Raw genomic sequence first — 18,843 nt, 5'->3', positions numbered from 1 at the left:
ACTTGCATGTTGCATGCGAAGATGCTTGTAGAATGGATTAAGTTAACATTAGTCTTATAATAGTCGTCATATATGAACTTCATTCATCAAAGTTGTATCTAGAAAAGGTTGCATGTTACATATTCGTCATAAACGAACTTCATTTATCAAAGTTACATCTAGAAAAGGTTGCATGTCATATCAAAGCCTAAAATTTGATTGCATTAAACGAAAGGTTGTAGGCAAAACTCTTGATGTAAATCTATGTAGGTTTTATGCAAGTTATTCTCCAAATTGTCATTTGTCTTCACTTTAGCAAGAAAAGAAAGGGTTATTGCAAACTCTATAGTACATAGAGGTAATGAATCGCATATTTACATGTAATGTGATGTCTTGCAACTATTTACACCTTTAGAATAAGTTTAGCATCTCTAAGCAAAGATCATTTCTTGTCGCAAGACAAGTAGACCGATTTAGTTAGATCACTTGTAAGGGTATAACCCTCAAGGGATTCATATAAGCATAACTAGTTAGTACAATGAAAACCTCAAGTGCTAGCTAGGGTTTAGCACATTAGAAATTTTGCCTAGTATTGCACTTGAGATGCCAAGTTGGGACCTTCAAAACCAAAGGTCTTATCCACATTCACGAGATGTTTGGGTTAATTGGATGCCCATACACTAATGATCTAGGATTTTATCCTAAGGATCGATCGACCTAATACTAAACTTCCAATTGAGTTTAGAATCCGTAGGACCAAGTGTGGTGACCTTGTAAGGTTAGGGATTGGGTTGGGTAAGAAGACACCCCAAACCCTACATCTTGACTAAACATATTTCTTGACCAAGAAACTCCATTGATGGGTGAAATGATCCCATGAGTTAGGTGCGACACTTGCGCAACAAGTTGCAACGTCGCATGGCTTTGTGATTTTATCACAGGATAGATTTGCGACTCCTTGGAATAAGGTTGTCAGGTTCTAGTGCGAGCCTATTGTGCAAGATGATGAGTAGACATCTTGCTACATCACCCTTCTTGGATTAATTTTCCAAGATAAGGTAACTATGAATTGCCTAGCAAGCAATTGACAAATCAAGTTAGAGCAACAAGATCACCAGGATTTACTGTCTTAATTCAAGAAACCTAAGGTGTTGGTTAATTTGGGATAATAGGGTATAACCCTAACCCAAGGATACAAGGGTACACAAACAATGAAACCCTTGGGGATCTTGCCAAGTTGCAGCCGATCTCGGATTGAATGCTGGACGCATTCGGAGAGAAGGATTCACTCCTTAGCAGTTGGCCAAATAAAACGACCACTGGATTGATTGTGTTTGTACAATTTAGGAGCACTGTTTTTATTACTTTGCTCAAAGAACTAAAGATGGAAAATTTAATTAATGCTTCAAGTTGAAGGCCTAGAGGGAGTGGCAGCATCAGTTACCCCCGACTATCTGCCTGACCCTAACCAAGGGGGTTGTTAGTCGCACCGGGAATGTGGACCGAACCCGCCGCGAGAGGTCTCTCCGTTTGGGTGCTACTTGGAGCAGGAGGACGCTTAGGTGCCAGGGGGGGCTCTGGCCGTAAATCCCTTGCCTTCTGGGTCCTGCACAAGAGGCCGACGTGACTCAGGATTGGATCTCAAGGCCCGTATACTAGTCTATGAGCAGAATCTTGGATTAGTAATCCTTGTGGATCGCTGGATTGCCTTCGGGCGGATTATGGATTAGGCTTCGGGCTAAATTATTATATGATGTATTCCAAAGATAAATAAGATAACTTGTTGAAAAAGGAACTTGTTTGACACTGTTTTTCTATGTCAGTGCTAAGATTACATGAAGGAGCCGGTGACTAATTGGCTTATTAAGGAATCTGTCTTTTGCGTGTCAAACTAAATGTGGTAGGTAATTAGACAACTAAAGCAACCCTGAGGAAAGTGCAGTGGATGTGGCCATGGGTCCGTCCTATGGATGGGTGGTCCCGGTTGGCCGAGAACTTTTCTCGAAGGAAATGAACAGCAAGGAATGTTGACCTAGAAACTAGGATATTAGAGTCCTGATTTATGCTATTTTAGGGAAACGGAATGGGACTTTGCCTTATGGGTAGAGAGGTCAAGCTTTGCATCCCTCTCGTTTCCCATTCTCCTTGAACCAAGTGCAGCATGAATCTGTTTCGACCCTGACGTTTCTGCGTAAAGTAGTTCGACGCGCTAGCCACCGTTCTAAGAACTTGACCATTAGGAAAACCCTGATTCAGGTCGGTCCTAAGTGGGAATAGCCAAAATGCTTCCGCTTCGTGGCAGACTCGGGAAGACCTAGATCACAAACCCCGTGACATTCTGTGGGAGTGTCGGGCGGCGCTTTCTAGACTCCCTTCCTGATGGGCTGCTCAGACGTGTCCTACGAGTGAATAGGTGGACACGTTCAATGGTACACCACAACTCCCACCAACCACTGCACCAAGGCAGCAATGCAAAAGGCCAGGAAGCCCAGGGTCAAGCCAATGATCTTGCACATAGGTATGGCCATTGCCATAGCCAAGGATCTCTAGAGATAGACTCCCGAGGGAGCCTATTTGCTAACAGCTACATGCACCAAAGCCTAGGCCCTGAAGGTGGAGACATCGTTGATTCGCTAGTGCTGCCACTCATCCCATCTCACGGCAGGTGACGGCACCATGGCACAACTTGAGTCTTGGAGGCCGAAGGGCCGATAGCACAATGCACCACTAGAGTTTGGAATTTGGACGTCTACAGTGAACTCAGGTGAGGACTCAGGGGGTAGCTAGTAGCTACTAGCCTGGCATAATTCATTGCCCTCATTAAGGCTATCGTTAATTACTAATTTTTTTTGCGCAAGTAATTTTTTTTAATTATTAAAATGGCTGCACATTTCCATTAGAGGCTGGAGCAATGGAGCATCCATATAATTGAAGTTTATTGTACAAGAGTGAGAGAGGCAACATACTTTAGTGTACATCTAGAATGCAAGTTGATTGTCAATCAAGTCATCTAAGATTTGATAGGTGAGTTGTCTAACTTAACCAATCATCAATTGTTATATGTTTATGCAGCTTTAAGATAGTCTTCATTAAACTCGGTTGAGAGAGAAGGCATATATTTTAGTGTTTAGGATTGAGCTAATATTAGTTTATTGAAGTTTAACATAGATCCTATGGATGCAAAAGTTTTTCTAGGTCCTTTGAACTATACTATGAAGGAATAACCCAAAAACACTAAGGCCAAAGTCTTACACAGTTCATAGGGATAAAATATGGAGTTAGAATCTTTGTCAACCTAGAAGACATAACTATGAAAGTCACTATCCATAGTAGTGAGATTGCTTAGCAAGGGAAAACTTCTTAGAGTGACTGTCATTTATCATCAAACCTTTACATGTATCCCCAAAACATAAGTACTCGAAATCTTTTGATTGGTGCCCTTAGTCAAATGACTCATATGGTGGCTTAGATAAGAAAATCCTTATAGTAGGAACCATCTTGATTATGCATAAGTTTGACTATTGTGTAGTAACATATATATGAAGCATGTATCATGCCATCATGCTTTTAAACTAATTCGTGAGATTAGAAAAATAAGTTGGAATAATCACATGCTAGTATACACTTTATAGTTGTATGCTCCATCATTATGTCCTCAAAAAAGTTTATTTATCTTCATAGTGGGACCTCAATCATAAGTTATGCAAATTAAAAAACGTTTTTTCTCTACATTTACTATCAAGGATATCCCCATTTTTCTTTGGTTTGTTTTTTTTCGTAAAGAAAATATATGGTATTATAATTCCAATTTGACTAAGAAATGAACCCATTTTTCTCTACATTCACCATCAAGGATATCCCCATTTTTCTTTGGTTTGTCTTTTTTCATAAAGAAAATATATGGTATTATAATTCCAATATGACTAAGAAATGAACCCACTTTTTTGAGATGGATGGGTGAAACCTTGACCTTACCAAGATATGTATGACATAAAATAGTTTATATGACCTTTGAAATTTTATTTCTTTATTTGAAACTTATGAGCTTATTGTTATTGATAGTGACCAGTTGCATTTGAAGTTATGGCCTTCTCAACAAGAATTGGGCACCCTAAAAAGGATTCTCAACAATTAAGCCTCTCAATGGCTTTTATGCGAAAGAGAAAATAAACAGAGGATATGCCCAATAGTGTTGGGGACAATGATGTTCCAAATGCAAGCTCTAGTGCATACACACATCCTACAAGGAATGTGAGTGTGGACCTCAATGTGAGGTTAGAAGAGGAGTGAGATAACATTCACGTGGAATAAAATGTGAATGTACTTCAAAGCATACAGGAAGTAAGAGAACAATATGAGGTACATGTGGATGCAGCTTTAGACTATGAAGGTTCAGTGTCAAAAAAAGCAAAGGGCCAACGTGTGTATCAAGAACATTGGAAGGTGTACTTTCCATGGAGCTATGCTACACATGATGCAGATAGCAAACAAAGAATTCACTATAAGATGTGTACACACTTTAAGATGAGCAATGTTTTTGCTAATATTGGAAGCAAAGTTCTCCAATGACCATCATTAAAGAGGCATGAAAAGTCCAAAGAACACAACAAAGCAAAGTTCTTATGGGCAAAGAAAGAGCACAAATCAACTTTACATCTTGATACACATTTGCACAATATGGATCAAGTAGAGGTAGACAAAAGGGTTGCATGGATCAGAGTGTTGCTTCAAGTGATGTATTTCATTGCGTTCAGGGATAAGCCTCTTTCAAACGTTCAAAAGAATGTTGAGGAATTAGTATTTTTTGGGGCACCATCTGTACCTAGTCAAGCAAGTTATGCATCCTACCTTTCTTCATCTTCTGCTCATATGTTTTTGGAGGCATGCTACAAATACTTTTATGAGAAAGTAAAGACAGAGATTTGTGAAAGTCCCTTGTACTCACTGATGGTGGATGAGAGCACCGATGTTTCTAATGATCACCACATGATCATATGTATCACATATTTATGTGATAAGGGCAATGGATATGTACGTAATAGATTTGTTTCATTATTAAAAACACATAATGGAATAGCAAAGGGATTGTATGATGGGCTCTCAAAGTTTTTAAAAAGCTTTGGTTTATAAAAATCAAAGCTTGTAGGATTTTCCACTGATGGATGCAGTGTGATGCTTAGGCAAAATGGATTAGTCAACCGATTTGCACGAGAGGTACCACACCTAGTTGGAGTCCATTGTATAGCACATAGAGATGCATTGGCAGCTAAGGATGCATTGTCTACATAGTCTATCTTTGAGATAGTAGAAATGATGGCTCGAAAATCTTACAAATGGTTTAGTAGTTCTTACAAAAGGCATGGAGAATTGAAAGATTTAGCCATTGAATTTGAGCTACTAGTTCATGAGCTCTTGAAGGTGCATGAGATTCATTGGCTCTCAAGAGGATAAGTAGTGAAAAGACTTGTTACATTGATGCCAGCTCTATTGCATGTATGGATGAGGGAAAATGCAAAGTTGTATATGTTGTTCACCTCATTCAAGGTTGAATTATTCCTACATCTGTTGATATGCTACACTAGCTAAACCTTCTAAATAAAAACTTCCAAGTTGAATAAGTAGACATAACTTCAATAGGAACAAAGTTTATGGTAACTATAGATATTCTAGAGGCACGCTTCTTATTAGGAGACTTTGGTCATGGGACACAATATCTCACAAAGTTTTATCACCAAGTTAAAGATGGATACATGCATTTTCCAATCAACAATGCTGGAGCTATGGAAAGGCATACTCTTCATAATAATCAGTTGGGACCTAAGGATAAATGTAGCTAATTGGCAACTTAGGAGAGTTGCATTGAAATTAGCAAGCAATTTATACAAAAAGTTATATGTGCACTATATGTGAGGTTTGCCAATTTAAAGCTATTTGAGGTTGCAAAGATATTTAGCCCTAAGGATTACCCACGTGATGATCGTGGATGCTTCACAATGGGTGCAATTTGGATAAATGCCTTATTAGAAAAGTTTGGGACCCTTGTTGATGTTGCTACATGCAAGCTTGAGTATGGAGACTTTATGGTGAAGTTAAAGAGGACATCTCCAGGTCAAAATATGCATGGTGCATGGCAATTATGTGGGCATGATATTGAGTTTGATCAAGCCTTTGGAGAGATAAAAAAGTTATGGCATTCATACTTGCTTATTGTTGCAAGCACAATTGATTGTGAGAGAGGATTCTCTAAAATGAATCATATCAAGTCCAATGATCGCAATAGGATGTCATTGGAGACCTTGAATTAGCTCATGTTTCTTTCATATAATGGTGCTAAAGACCCTTTGAATGTTGATTGGGATGCCATCTATGCCACATGGATGGATTAAAAGCTCACCGTAGTGTCAATGTGGTAGGAACAGAGTTGGTGTAAGAAAGCATGAGTAATGGTATGCTTTGATTATGTTGCTATTTAGATATGTGACCATGGATTATTATAAAACTATCTTGTTTCCCTTTTGAACTATCTTGCTTAATTGAACTCTAGCCTTCCTCCTAGCATTACACTTTATTCTCATGATATTATTTACAATTTTATTTTGTTATGCTTAAAATCATTAGCTGATTAGTATACTAAGTGTAGAAAATTTTATTGTATCATTGTTGGTATTAGAGTTTAGTAAAGAATAATGAACATGACAAGGCAAGAAAATAGCTCAAAGAGATTATACATTGATTAAATAGAAGTTTGTAAAATAGTATTCTTTTAGCTAGAAAGGAAAATTTTAGAACAAGCGACTCTCTAAGGGCAAAGTTTTGAAAAATCCCTTCCATAAGAAAGGCACTTGCTGATATAAGAAACAATCATGTTCAATTAACTCGCGCGCTCGCCTCTCACTCACCTCTTGCCTCTCGCTCTCGCGCGCTGGCCTTTTGGCCGAGGGTTAGGGTTGCAGAAACTTGTGACGAGACGGGTTGCATGCGCGAGGGAGGCACTCAAGGAAGATTGTGGGCGAACTGTCTTCCCTCGTGTCGCCCGTCAGGGTATGTGGGGAGGTGACTTCGTCTCTGGGGATGCTGGCCTAGAGCTCTTCCCATTCTGTGCCACAATTTGGTACCATGTCTTTGCCCATCATGCAGACGACACCCCCTTCTCTATACCAGCATGATCCTGGCATGGTGGGCTCTCTACAAAGGGCCTTCGGTAAAATAGTGGGTAATCCATTGTTCAATGGACTCTCTGCACAACATGCAAGCCAAGGGCATCTCGGACCTATTGGGCAGCATGCAAAACAACAATCAGGAAGACGTGGAGATGGACTGTCCTTTGGGACTGGAGTCATCCACCTAGGAGGTTTTGCAGAACAACTAGCAGGATGTGATAATAGAAGCCCCACGAACCAAAGGGAGAGCCTCCAAGAAGCTGAAGGGGCTGACAACTTTTCAACTCCTCGAGGTCAACAGGGTCTTCCTCAACGAGGCGAATATCAGACTCAAGCAGGAGCTCAAAAAGGGTTGCACGACTCTGCCACCCCCCCAAGCGTCTCCGAAATCTGGACAACCAGCAAATCCAACAAGTATGCCAAGTAAGAAAGTCTCTCTCTCAGTCCCTGCTGTGGAGTTGAAGACGTTCACAATTTCTTATCAATCTAGAGTGCTTATTGGGCTATGTCATGGGGCACGCCCCCCCATGGATTTTCACCGAAACTGGGTCAAGCTGAACTGGGAACCAATCGGTGGGAAACCCATGGCTATTCAATACCTCCCAAACAACTATTTCTTCTTCCTTTTTGAGAGCGAGCATGCAACCCTAACCCTACTAAGCCATGGACAATGGATGCTAAGGAGCTCTCCATTGTCCCTCTTCAAATGGACTCCTGAGTTCGACCCCTTTGGTCCTAAACGAATTCCCAAACCTTCCAAGTCCTTTTTAAAAAAAATGATAGAGACTCCATCCCATTGCTAAGAAGGGAAGATGGCACACATGCCCAAAACAATGGAGAGAATCTCCTTATAGCTAAGGAATTCATCTCTAAAATGTTTAGCTCCTCTAGAAAGAGCTCACAACAAGAGACAACTGCCAAGGCTAAGATAGCAATGGTTAGGAGGAAGGTTGTCCCTCCAAGTTTGGCTGAGATTCTGGATGGGGAGCTATTAGCCATTGAGATGAGTGACACCATTGACTCTCTAGCATCAAGGAAAAGCCCAAGGCTTGATGGCCTTTCAAATGAATTCTTCGAAGAATTCAAAGATTTTCTTATTCCCCCCCTTCTCATGGTATGGAGAGAATCCTTAAAATTTGGAGCCTTGCCTCACATAATCAATGGAGTAGTCAAGCTAATCCATAAGAGAGATGATAAAGAACTCCTAGCTAATTGGAGACCCATCACATGTCTCATATCAGCATATAAGGTATTTGCTAAAACCATAGCTAAAAGGCTATCTGACCAACTAGATCACTGGATAAGAAAAGAACAAAAAGGGTTCATTAAAGGGAGATATATCCTAGACTCAATAATTGCCTATGGGAAGGCATTGAACATGCCCAAAAATCCAACCAAGACTTTGCGTTCTTCAAGATTGATTTTGACAAAGCTTATGATAGGTTAGAATGGGATTTTATCCTCCAATCCCTCCATGATATGGGGCTGGGTAGAAAGTTCATCAAGTATATTAGTACTCTTTTTGGTAATGCCTCCACAAGAATTGCCATTAATGGGGAGATGACTGATTCTTTTCCCTTGAGAAGATCCATCAGGCAGGGTTGCCCTCTTGCTCCCCTTCTGTTTGCCATTGCAGCTGATTCACTAGGGTGGCTCATTCAAGTTGAGATTGATAATGGCAACATTAAAGGGATTAAACTCCCCAACAATGAAGACATGGTTCTCAACCAGTTTGCTGATGATACAAATAGCACGATAAATAATGATCTAGTCTCATTAGTAGCCTTTTGAAACTACTTGCAAACCTTTTGCAAGGCTTCTGGCTCTGTGATTAATCCTAACAAAACAGGAATTAAAACACTAATCAGTCCTTGTCCTGGTTGGCTCCTGGCTGCAAGGTGCAAGGAGCTGGAAACAAGTAAAGTTTTCAAACTTCTAGGCATACCCATGGGCTTTGGGGTTTCAATGAAACAAAGGTGGGATTGGGTTTTGGAAAAAATCAGGGGAATTTTTGAAAATGGAAGGGGCTGTAGCTCAATATGGCAGGAAGATGTATGGTTCTTAAACACATACTAATTACATCCACAATCTACTTTTTGGCTTGCTGTAAACCATCTAAGTCAGGAATGAAGCAACTAGAGCAACTAGGGAGAAATTTTCTGTGGAGTGGGGATGGGTAAAAGTTCAAAGTACCTAAAGTGTCTTGGGTTATATGCACTACACCTAAGAAATCAGGCGGTCTTGGTCTTCCCAATCCTAGTATTGTGGCTGACAAACTAGCAGCCAAATGGATAGCAAGAAGCATCATAAGGAAAGAAGAGGATTGGATAACTCTAATCAAAGCAACCATTGGCAAATTTCAGGTAAAGGGCTGTCCGAAATGGAAAGACTTAGACCCACTAACAATAACTATTTGTCCTATCAAACTGAAACCTAAAGATTGCTCGCCTCTGGCAAAAGGTCTCTAGGAGGCTTGGTTCAAGTACAAAAACCTATTAATCCCCTCTTCCCATCCCAATCTCACCCTGCCCTGGTGTTCCAAAGACTCCATCTGGTTCAGCTTCTTTAAGGGAGCTATTCTAGACTATCAGCTCAACTTAGCCCACAAGCTATTTAAGAAAGGAATTAGAAGTTAGAGGGACATTTGGGATCCAGCCCTTAAAAGGTGGATGACTAGAACACAACTAAAACAGAAATTCAAACTAAAAAGACAGAAACTGGATTTGTTAACTAAAAGGGTACTCTTGTGGGGACCTAACATGCCTATTATGAGTAATCTTAACCACCACTTCAATCACAGGGGAATCTGTTTGTTGGGGGACAAACCTCTTCTACCCCTTCCCGACCTAATAGAAAGCAATGCTCCTCTCTGTAATAAACTGAATAACAGATGGCATATTAATTGGGCAGTAGCATAGTGGAATTACAGGTTATGTAACATTTGGGCTCCCTCAATCCAACCAAAGATGTCTTATCTTATGTTGCTCATTACCCTCAAAAGTCTTTGGACTAATGAGAGAGCACTCAAAGTTGGTCTGGGGAATGGACTTTGCCTAAGGTGTGGCTAACAGGTAGAATCAATCCCTCACATATTCCTTAACTGCCCTAAAAATTCTAACATCTGGTGTTTTTTGCAGGTCCTTGTCTTCAAGTATCACCCCACTAAACTCACGTGGAAGGAGTTGTTACTGGGGGAAATATATGGTCTCCCTCCCCCAATATGGAATTGGATTAGAAGTTATTACCTGTGGAATATTTGGATAAGCAAAAACAACAAAACATTTGAAAATCCTGATGTGGATCCTATACATGGCCTTAAATTTGATTTTTGTTTTCAGGCTGAGAAAGACACAGCAATCATTCTCAAGCAGCATGAGGACAATCTGAAGGAGGGACTAGGGATTTCAGCTTCCACTGTAGACGTGGCAGCCATACTGCTGGATATCAAGACGAAGGCTGAACAATGAGTTACTTATCTTAGGATGATCACATCTGATGCTTAGGACCTGCTATGGTCTGTTGGTTTTGTAAAGCTAATAATCTGTACACTTAAGTAATGGTAGCTTCCGAGTTCTGAAGCAGCACTCCCTTAACCAACTGTAAACTTTTTGTTTTATCTTAATACAACTTTAAAGCTTCCATCAAAGAAAAAGAAGAAAGGTACTTGCTAACAAGCCTTTAACACGAAGAAACCTAGGGTACTTGCAAAAATGAACGCTGGGCTATCGTGTGGAGAAGAGGGAGTAGGAGACGTCAATATCGGAGAAGGTGCTGGCGTCACTCTTTGGAAAGAGAGAGCTTTGTAACAAGGTAGGGTCTGGAGGGTTCTCCACGGCAACGGTAGCTTCGATTAGCCGAACAACCTGCGACATGGGAGGACGCCCGGAAGGCGCAGGGAGCACGCACCACAGGGCAACCTTAATAAGTCGGAGCTTCTCCTTGTCCTCTTGTTCATTGTCTAACTGCTTGTCGACTAGGTGTCGGCCGGCGGAGCTGCTGGTTGCGTGCACGCTACTCGCATTCTCATCTGGCGTCTGAGGACTTGCCGCAATTGGTGTCGATGCTTGCACAGGGAATAGTGCTCCTGCTAAGACACACCGATATGCCCACTCCAGGAGTGGCAGGTGATCATTGCCAGCAGTGCGCCCGTTCACTAGCTTCAGCAGCAGCATACCGAAGCTGTACACGTCCACTTTGGGGGTTATCTCATCTCTTCTCAGCCACTCCGGCGCCATGTAGCCGTACGTACCACACTTGTCGGACGTCATGATGTGGTTCTCCCGCTGGGGGAAGCGCTTGGCCAGGCCGAAGTCCGCTACCTTGGCGGTGAAGTCGTGGTCCAGCAGCACGTTCTGCGGCTTGATATCGCAGTGAATAATTCGTGGGCTGCAGCCGTCGTGGAGATAGGCGATTCCGTGCGCAGTGCCTAGCGCGATAGAGTAGCGTATGTGTGGCGAAGTAATAAATTGAAAGCCCCAAAAGTAATTGAGTCGTGTAACCTTCACATGACTCTCACATGAAGATGTAACTCCCATTTCACATGATGATCAGATGAATCCCTAACTGATCCTACGCTGTATTTAATACCTCTTCTAACAATGAATCCATATAGCGTTCTCACCTCTCCTGTCTCTGTCTCTGAGATCCTGTCCCCTGTCTGTGTGTGTCTGAACATGGTATCAGAGCATCACACACGCTAGCCAACCCACCACCCTTCGCCTACATTCTCTGCTTAGGCGCCCATACTTGGTGATCCGGACATCAAGCATGGCTCAGCCCCAAGCAGCGCCTTCCTCATTCATTCCTGCCACTGTGCGAGCCTACCACCTAGACAAATTAGCAGGTCCCAACTATCTCACGTGGGCCACCAGGGTGACCCTCCTGCTCAAACGAGCCTCCCTCTGGGAGATTGTTGATGGCACTAAAGCCAAGCCCGCTGCTAATAGCCCTGACCTCAATGACTGGACCACGAATGACCTGCAGGCACAGTCGGAACTCATGTTACACTTGGGTGACCGCCAAGTCCAGATGGTCAGACGCTGTAAGACATCTGCTGAAATATGGGCATTCTTACGCTCAACTTACCATCATGAGGACCTTATCACAAGGGTCACAGCCCTCAAAAAACTGTTGACCGCAACCCTCATGGAGCAGCAAAACACGCTAAAGTTTGTTGATGAGTGGCGCACTCTTCTAGACAATGCCCTTCTGTCTGGCCTCCAATTGGATGATGCTCTCCAATCCATGCTCCTCCTCGCTGCCCTCCCATCAACTTGGCGGCCTTTCATTACCACCCAAGCCTCGGTGGTCGGTCTCACTGTTGAGACCCTCATTGCAAGAATACTCCAAGAGGATACTATGAGGAGTGGATCCTCTTCAACAGACACCCCTGCTGCAGTTCCACATACTGCACAATACTTGCAACGCGCTCCAGGAAACTTCAGGCGGAGGCCCTTTCGCAGGTCAAGCGGAATCCCAAGAAACCCGCCAAGACCGAACACCCCACTCACCATCGTGTGTGGATATTGCAAACGGCATAGCCATGTGGAGCGTGACTGTCGCACCAAGCGACGGGATCAGCAGCGCACTGATCGTCGTCCGCAATCTCATCTACATCGAGTGGCGGACCATGCACTTGGTCACTATGGTATCGATTCGCTGCAGCTCTTCCATTCACTTCTTAATTCAATGCACGTTCAACTTAATGATGCATCAGAATGGTTGCTTGATACGGGTGCGACACATCACATGACACCCCATCAGCACATGCTTTGTGGCTACAAATCTTTTCCCACAAGTGTGCAGGTCTTCCTTGGTGACAATCGAAGTCTCAGTGCAGTGGGCCTGGGTTATATGCCTGTCATCTTGCCCAGCGGAACCACTGTCAAGGTACATGATGTGTATCATGTCCCGGGCCTTAGCCGCAATATCCTCTCTGTTACTGCTGCCACGATAACAAGATCCTCCATTGAGTTCTTTCACGACTACTGTGTAGTGCACTTTAAGCTTCCATCAGGCCACTTTGAAACCATCAGGATTCAACAGAAGAATCGGCTTTACCCACTCCTAATTTCCCAACAAAGCCCACATACCCTCAATTCCTCTACTTCAACTTTGTCCTTAAATCTATCTAAAGCTTCCTCTACTTTGCTGTGGCATTACAGGCTGGGACACATTAACACTAAAACCCTTCACCACATGAGGCAGAAAAATATTTGTCGAGGTCTTCCTGAAAGCCTTTCTCAAATTGATCTCTGTGAAGGATGTCTCCTTGGAAAAGCAAGTCACAAACCTTTTCCTCGGTCCCAGACTAGATCGACACAACTGAACCAGCTTGTCCACAGCGATCTGTGCGGCCCGATGGAAACCACATCACTGACAGGCTCTCTTTATTTTCTCACCTTTGTTGATGATTTTTGCAGATATACCACCGTGTACTTCTTGAAGCTTAAGTCTCTTGTTCTTGCATGCTTTCAAGCTTATTGTAAGCAAGTTTTGAGAGCACATGACCTCCCTGTTCAAGTGCTCCGCTCAGACAATGGAGGTGAATACAAATCGAAGGCTTTCCAAGATTTCTGTCAAAAGGAAGGAATTCAGCAGCAATTTACAGTCCCCTATTCCCCACAGCAAAATGGTGTCTCCGAGCGAAAGAATCGGACCCTCGTCCAATCTGCTCGTGCTATGCTGCTTACCGCTGGATTATCTAAATCTTACTGGGAGGAAGCTGTGGCGACTGCCTGCTTTCTGCAGAATCGGATACCCCACTCCATTGATCCACGATACACACCGTATTTCCATTGGTACGGGAAAGTTCCAAATTTGGATCAGCTTCGCATCTTTGGGTGCATGGCTTACCCAGTAAAGGCGGTTTCTCTGCGCCAAAAGCTCGACAACACAGGTGAGCGGATGATCTTTGTAGGCTACGGTGACCGTTTTGGGATGAAAGCCTACAGGTTGTATGATCCTCAGCAGCAGAAATTTCAATTCTCTCACTCTGTGTATTTTGATGAAAACTCTCTAATATCCCCTCAACATGCTGGTGGACTGTCTATTCCTTCTCTTGAACCACCTAAAGAAGCAATGCCATGCCCCTCAGTTTCTGAGCCGACTTCTACACCTCAAGTTGAATGGGAAGAACCTGATTTGGTGGTGCATGTTCCTCCACTGGTACCCCAACCAGCTGCCCCTCAACATCCACCAGCTCCTCAATCACCCAACCCGATCGGAACTCCACTTCCACTTCGAGCTCCCCCTTGGTCCCTTGCAGGCAGGACCGGCTCTTACCTCTTCCCTCAGTCACCAAATCCACTGTATAAGGGCAGCGCTCCTTTCAAAAGTCAAGCTCAGGAACTCAGTGACCTGCCAAACTCAAGCTCTACAGCTATAGCCTCTCAATCCCCTACAGCAGTACACCCAGATATTCCTAGTCCAACTTCTTCCGTGCCGCATGCTCAACCTCATGTCCCTGTGGAATCCATCTATCAACCTTCTGTACGGGCCCGTGCTCCAAGAGCTCGATCTTGCCTATCCCCAAAGATGCGCTCTCTGAGGGAGATTTATGACAGCAGCAATTTGTCCCTTTCGCTGGACACTTCAAGTGATCTGTTACACCTAGATGCTCCTGAGAAAAATCCCTCCTCCCCTCAGGTCTTCAACATTTTTAATTCTCAGGTTCATATTCCTCAAGATGATCACGCTGCGCTGCCACTGTCTCTTGAGCCAATTGATGCAATCTCTGTGGAAGAAGCTCTGTCTGGAGCTGATGCATCCAAATGGCAAGCAGCAATGGATTCCGAATTCCAATCCTTGATGGATAATCGCACTTGGATGCTGGTACCTGCTCCACCTGACAGAAAACTGGTCACTTGCAAATGGCTGCTGAGGAAGAAGCTTCATGCTGATGGCACTATTTCCCGCTACAAGGCACGCCTTGTGGCTCGTGGGTTCTCTCAAGTACCTGGGCTTGATTATAGTGAAACATTCTCTCCTGTTTTACGCATCACCACCTTTCGGGTGCTGATTGCAATCGCTGCGCAGTTTGGTTTCTTGCTTCATCAAATGGATGTACGCACAGCCTTCTTGAATGGAGATTTGGACGATCTGATTTATATGCAGCAGCCCCCAGGTTACATTTCCCAGGAGCATCCTACTCATGTGTGCCAACTACTGAAATCCCTTTACGGCCTGAAGCAATCCCCCCTTCAGTGGTACAGGCGTTTCCATGGGTGCATGATCAACCTGGGCTACCAGCGTCTACAATCAGATCCGAATGTCTATACACGTCACACCAAAGGCATTTTTCTTCTCCTGGCAATTTATGTCGATGACATTCTACTTCTTTGCAGTACTTTGGCAGCCCTTGATGCTGCTAAGGCAGAGTTACATGCTTCTTTCTCAATGACGGACATGGGTCCTCTTCACTATTGCCTTGGAATTCAGGTTTCTCAAGTTGCTGGCACCATCACCCTCTCTCAAGAGGCGTACATTCTGTCCCTGCTCAAGAAGTTCAACATGGCAGACTGCAAAGGCATGGAGACACCCCTGTCCACAAATCTAAAGCTTCAACCATCAGCTGAAAAACCGCAGGACTTCCCCTACTCCAACATCATTGGCGGTGTCCGTTATCTGGTAACTTGTACCCGCCTTGACATATGCTTTGCTGCTAATCTTCTCTCCCGCTTTATGCAGCATCCTGGAACTCCTCACATTCAAAGTCTCAAGCGCCTCCTGCGCTATCTAAAGCATACCAAATCCTTTGGTCTTTCCTACCATGCTACTACGCCCCTTCCAACACCTTACCTCACAGGTTACTCCGATGCAGATTGGGGGGGTGATCAGGTTACTCTACAATCAACATCGGGATATGTCTTCCTACTCTCAGGAGCTGCAATTGCATGGCAAAGTAAGAAGCAAGACAGAGTGACTTTGTCATCGACTGAAGCAGAGTATGTCTCTATGACATTAGCTCTCAAGGAAGGCATATGGCTGAAGCACCTGCTGGTGGAGACTACCCTGTTCTCTGTGCAACCACTTCTTCTTCATTGTGATAACATGTCTGCCATCACCATCGCACAGAACTTGAAACACTCAGAGAAGACCAAACACATAGCAATGAAGTTGCAATTTATAAGGGAGCTGATTCATGAAGGGAGCATTCAAATTGATCATGTTCGCACAGAACAACAATGGGCAGACTTCCTCACCAAACCACTGGCAAAAGCAAAGCATCTTGAAAGTTGCAGGCAGCTTGGTCTAATATCCATGTAATAGGCCTTATCAATTTAGGGGGGTGTGTGGCGAAGTAATAAATTGAAAGCCCCAAAAGTAATTGAGTCGTGTAACCTTCACATGACTCTCACATGAAGATGTAACTCCCATTTCACATGATGATCAGATGAATCCCTAACTGATCCTACGCTTTATTTAATACCTCTTCTAACAATGAATCCATATAGCGTTCTCACCTCTCCTGTCTCTGTCTCTGAGATCCTGTCCCCTGTCTGTGTGTGTCTGAACAGTATGGACCACGGGAGCGGCTGCTGCCCCCGGGCGGCTACATCAGACAGGAAGCCGTCCAATGAGCCCTTCTCCATGTACTCGTAAACCAGGGCTCCACCACCTGTGTAGACGCAGTAACCCAGCAGGCTGACAAGGTTGACATGGTGAATTTTTCCCAGGGTGCTTACTTCTGCTCTAAACTGCTTCTCTCCCTGCCTGCCTCGATCACCAGTCCCCTCCATAAATTTCTCCGCTTCTCGACCAGTGGCTGATCCCTTCAGCAATTTCACCGCTACTACAACCGGCGCCTGGAGCTCCTCTTGAGTACTGCGAACCGCCCACTTTCCGGATCTCAACCACCGTTTGTACACCACCGCAAAACCCCCCTCCCCTAGCCGATGTCTAAAATTGTCCGTCATCTCTACCAGCTCCTGGTGTGTAAACCTCATTGACCCGGCCCCTGACACCACATCTCTTGTCCAGCTTGCACATCTGGCCCCGCCATCGCTTCTTCCTCTCAGACAAGATACCAAAGCGCACGCCACAGCCCCCCCAACCACCACCACCGCCCCTGCTACTGCTACTCCAACCAGCCACTTTGGGCCGCCCTTGCCACCACCTGACGCTTCGATTGGCGACGCAACTTTGATCAAAAGAGTGTAATCATCAGATACCGTAGAATACCCATTCATCAAGTACCCTGTGGTGTTGTTTCCCTTGAGGAAGCACTTGCCACTGGAACTTATGTATACAGCAGCCATACATGCACAATTATTCAAGCACATCGTTTTGCGTTGCTCTAAATCTGCATTCACCCCGTTTCTCACAATGTTGTTGTAGCGGTAATCCGTGCTTGAAACCTCCAGAATGGTTGTGTTGTAGCCAATGCTCCCCATCGATCCGCAGCTGGCATTGAAGCTGGTGTCGCTGGCACACCCTTGTAGGTTGTCTCCAGCAACTCTATCATGGTAACCGGGTGGGCAGCTGCAGCTCATTGCATCTCCAGCAGTACTGCAGATTCCGAATGGGCCACACGGGCTGCCCACCTTACATCTAGTGCTGAAAATTAATTCCCATTCCTGTCGCCACGAGCTCACATCGGGTTGCCACCTATAAACTCGCAAGTTGCCATCATAATCTAAAGCCAGTCTATCTGACGTAGGAATTATGTTATTATAACGGTTGCCAATACGGACACCTTCAGAAGTACTCATGGTAACTCCAGTGAAGTATAAAAACTCATAGTCTGATGGATCCAGCCCATAGAGCGACAGCATCAAGTACTCGTCGGTGGCGAGGTGGAACTTGCCTACTGTATAAGAAGATTGATTTCTCCTTGACTGCAGCAAGAGCGGCCTATTTCGCACCATTCCATCATCCAACCCCGCCAGCATTAGAGAATCCCTGCGGTCCTCAAAGCTTTGCCATACCACCTGACTATTATCTTTTAGAAGCCTCAAGTTACCTGTATTTTGGAAATCCGCAGTTGAGCTGCTGGAGTTGCTGGCGCTGCTGCTCCAAACTAGGATCGAGCTAGCGTTGTAGAGCTGGAGGATGCCCGTGCTTGTGAGATTGAACGACGCCCCGTCTTTCACCACGGGATCATCTCCAAAGTCGGCCCACCAAATGGGTGTCTGGTTGGAATCCCCGGAATGCCAGATGGAGAGGAGGTAAGCTGCATCACCAACGTCCTTGAAACCAAAGGTGTAATTCCCTCCCTCGGACAACCAGAGGTCTCCTCTTTGGTGAGGAGTAAAGGAGGCCGATTTGCCTGCGGCATCAACTTGAACTGTTGCAAAGCGGGGGACATAATTAAGGAGAAAACCTGCAATGAAGTATGCGCTAACAACACTCCTGAAAGCGGCCATAAGGCTACTGTGGGAACGAGTCCAGTGAGAGCAGAACTTGAAATAAACAGGCAAGACTACCTAAAACTTTAAAAGGCTAAAGCAATCCTGGAATTTCCCGTGAAATTAGTATATCCGGACGCCGCTTGCGCTTCTCAAACCGCCGGGTCAAGTTACGTGTATAGGACCGCGTGGTCACGTCACGTCACGTCAAAGGGCCACCTAACTTTTTATTTACAAGATCTTCCAGGACCTTTCTTTTTTCTGAAGGGCATATAACTATTTTTCTAAAATTCTTAACTTTCTTTTGAAAGGTAATATACGTATCACCCTTCTCTAGAAGAGCAAAACCCCCTTGG

The 18,843-nt window shown here is 44.2% G+C and overlaps 1 protein-coding gene across 1 annotated transcript; it reads right to left on the bottom strand.

Annotated features, from left to right (window-relative positions):
- Nucleotides 1-10,760: 10,760 nt before the first annotated feature.
- LOC148010569 (G-type lectin S-receptor-like serine/threonine-protein kinase At1g34300) lies at nt 10,761-18,547 on the bottom strand. The gene is made up of 5 exons (XM_087671550.1): nt 16,565-18,547; nt 14,278-14,466; nt 11,999-12,116; nt 11,761-11,806; nt 10,761-11,675 (listed from the first exon to the last, which is right to left on the bottom strand). Exons 1-5 carry the CDS (start codon nt 18,503-18,505, stop codon nt 10,862-10,864), a joined length of 3,108 nt encoding a protein of 1,035 aa, XP_087527676.1. The 5' UTR covers nt 18,506-18,547; the 3' UTR covers nt 10,761-10,861.
- Nucleotides 18,548-18,843: the final 296 nt, after the last annotated feature.

The sequence above is a fragment of the Lygodium microphyllum genome, chromosome 29 (genome assembly GCF_053477565.2).
Source record: "Lygodium microphyllum isolate KBCC chromosome 29, Lygodium_microphyllum_v1.1.10, whole genome shotgun sequence".
Classification (NCBI taxonomy): Eukaryota; Viridiplantae; Streptophyta; class Polypodiopsida; order Schizaeales; family Lygodiaceae; genus Lygodium; species Lygodium microphyllum.
The sequence above is the reverse complement of the archived record's forward strand: the minus strand, read 5'-3'. Positions and strand labels throughout refer to the sequence as shown.

Coding starts and splice junctions, on each gene's coding strand:
- LOC148010569 (XM_087671550.1), bottom strand. CDS start 18,505: ATGGCCGCTTTCAGGAGTGTTGTTAGCGCATACTTCATTGCAGGTTTT. Junction 14,467..16,564: donor TCATTGTTAGAAGAGGTATT/AAATAAAGCGTA, acceptor GACTTTTGAAAG/GAGCGCTGCCCTTATACAGT. Junction 11,807..11,998: donor GGGTCACCCTGGTGGCCCAC/GTGAGATAGTTG, acceptor TACCATGTTCAG/ACACACACAGACAGGGGACA.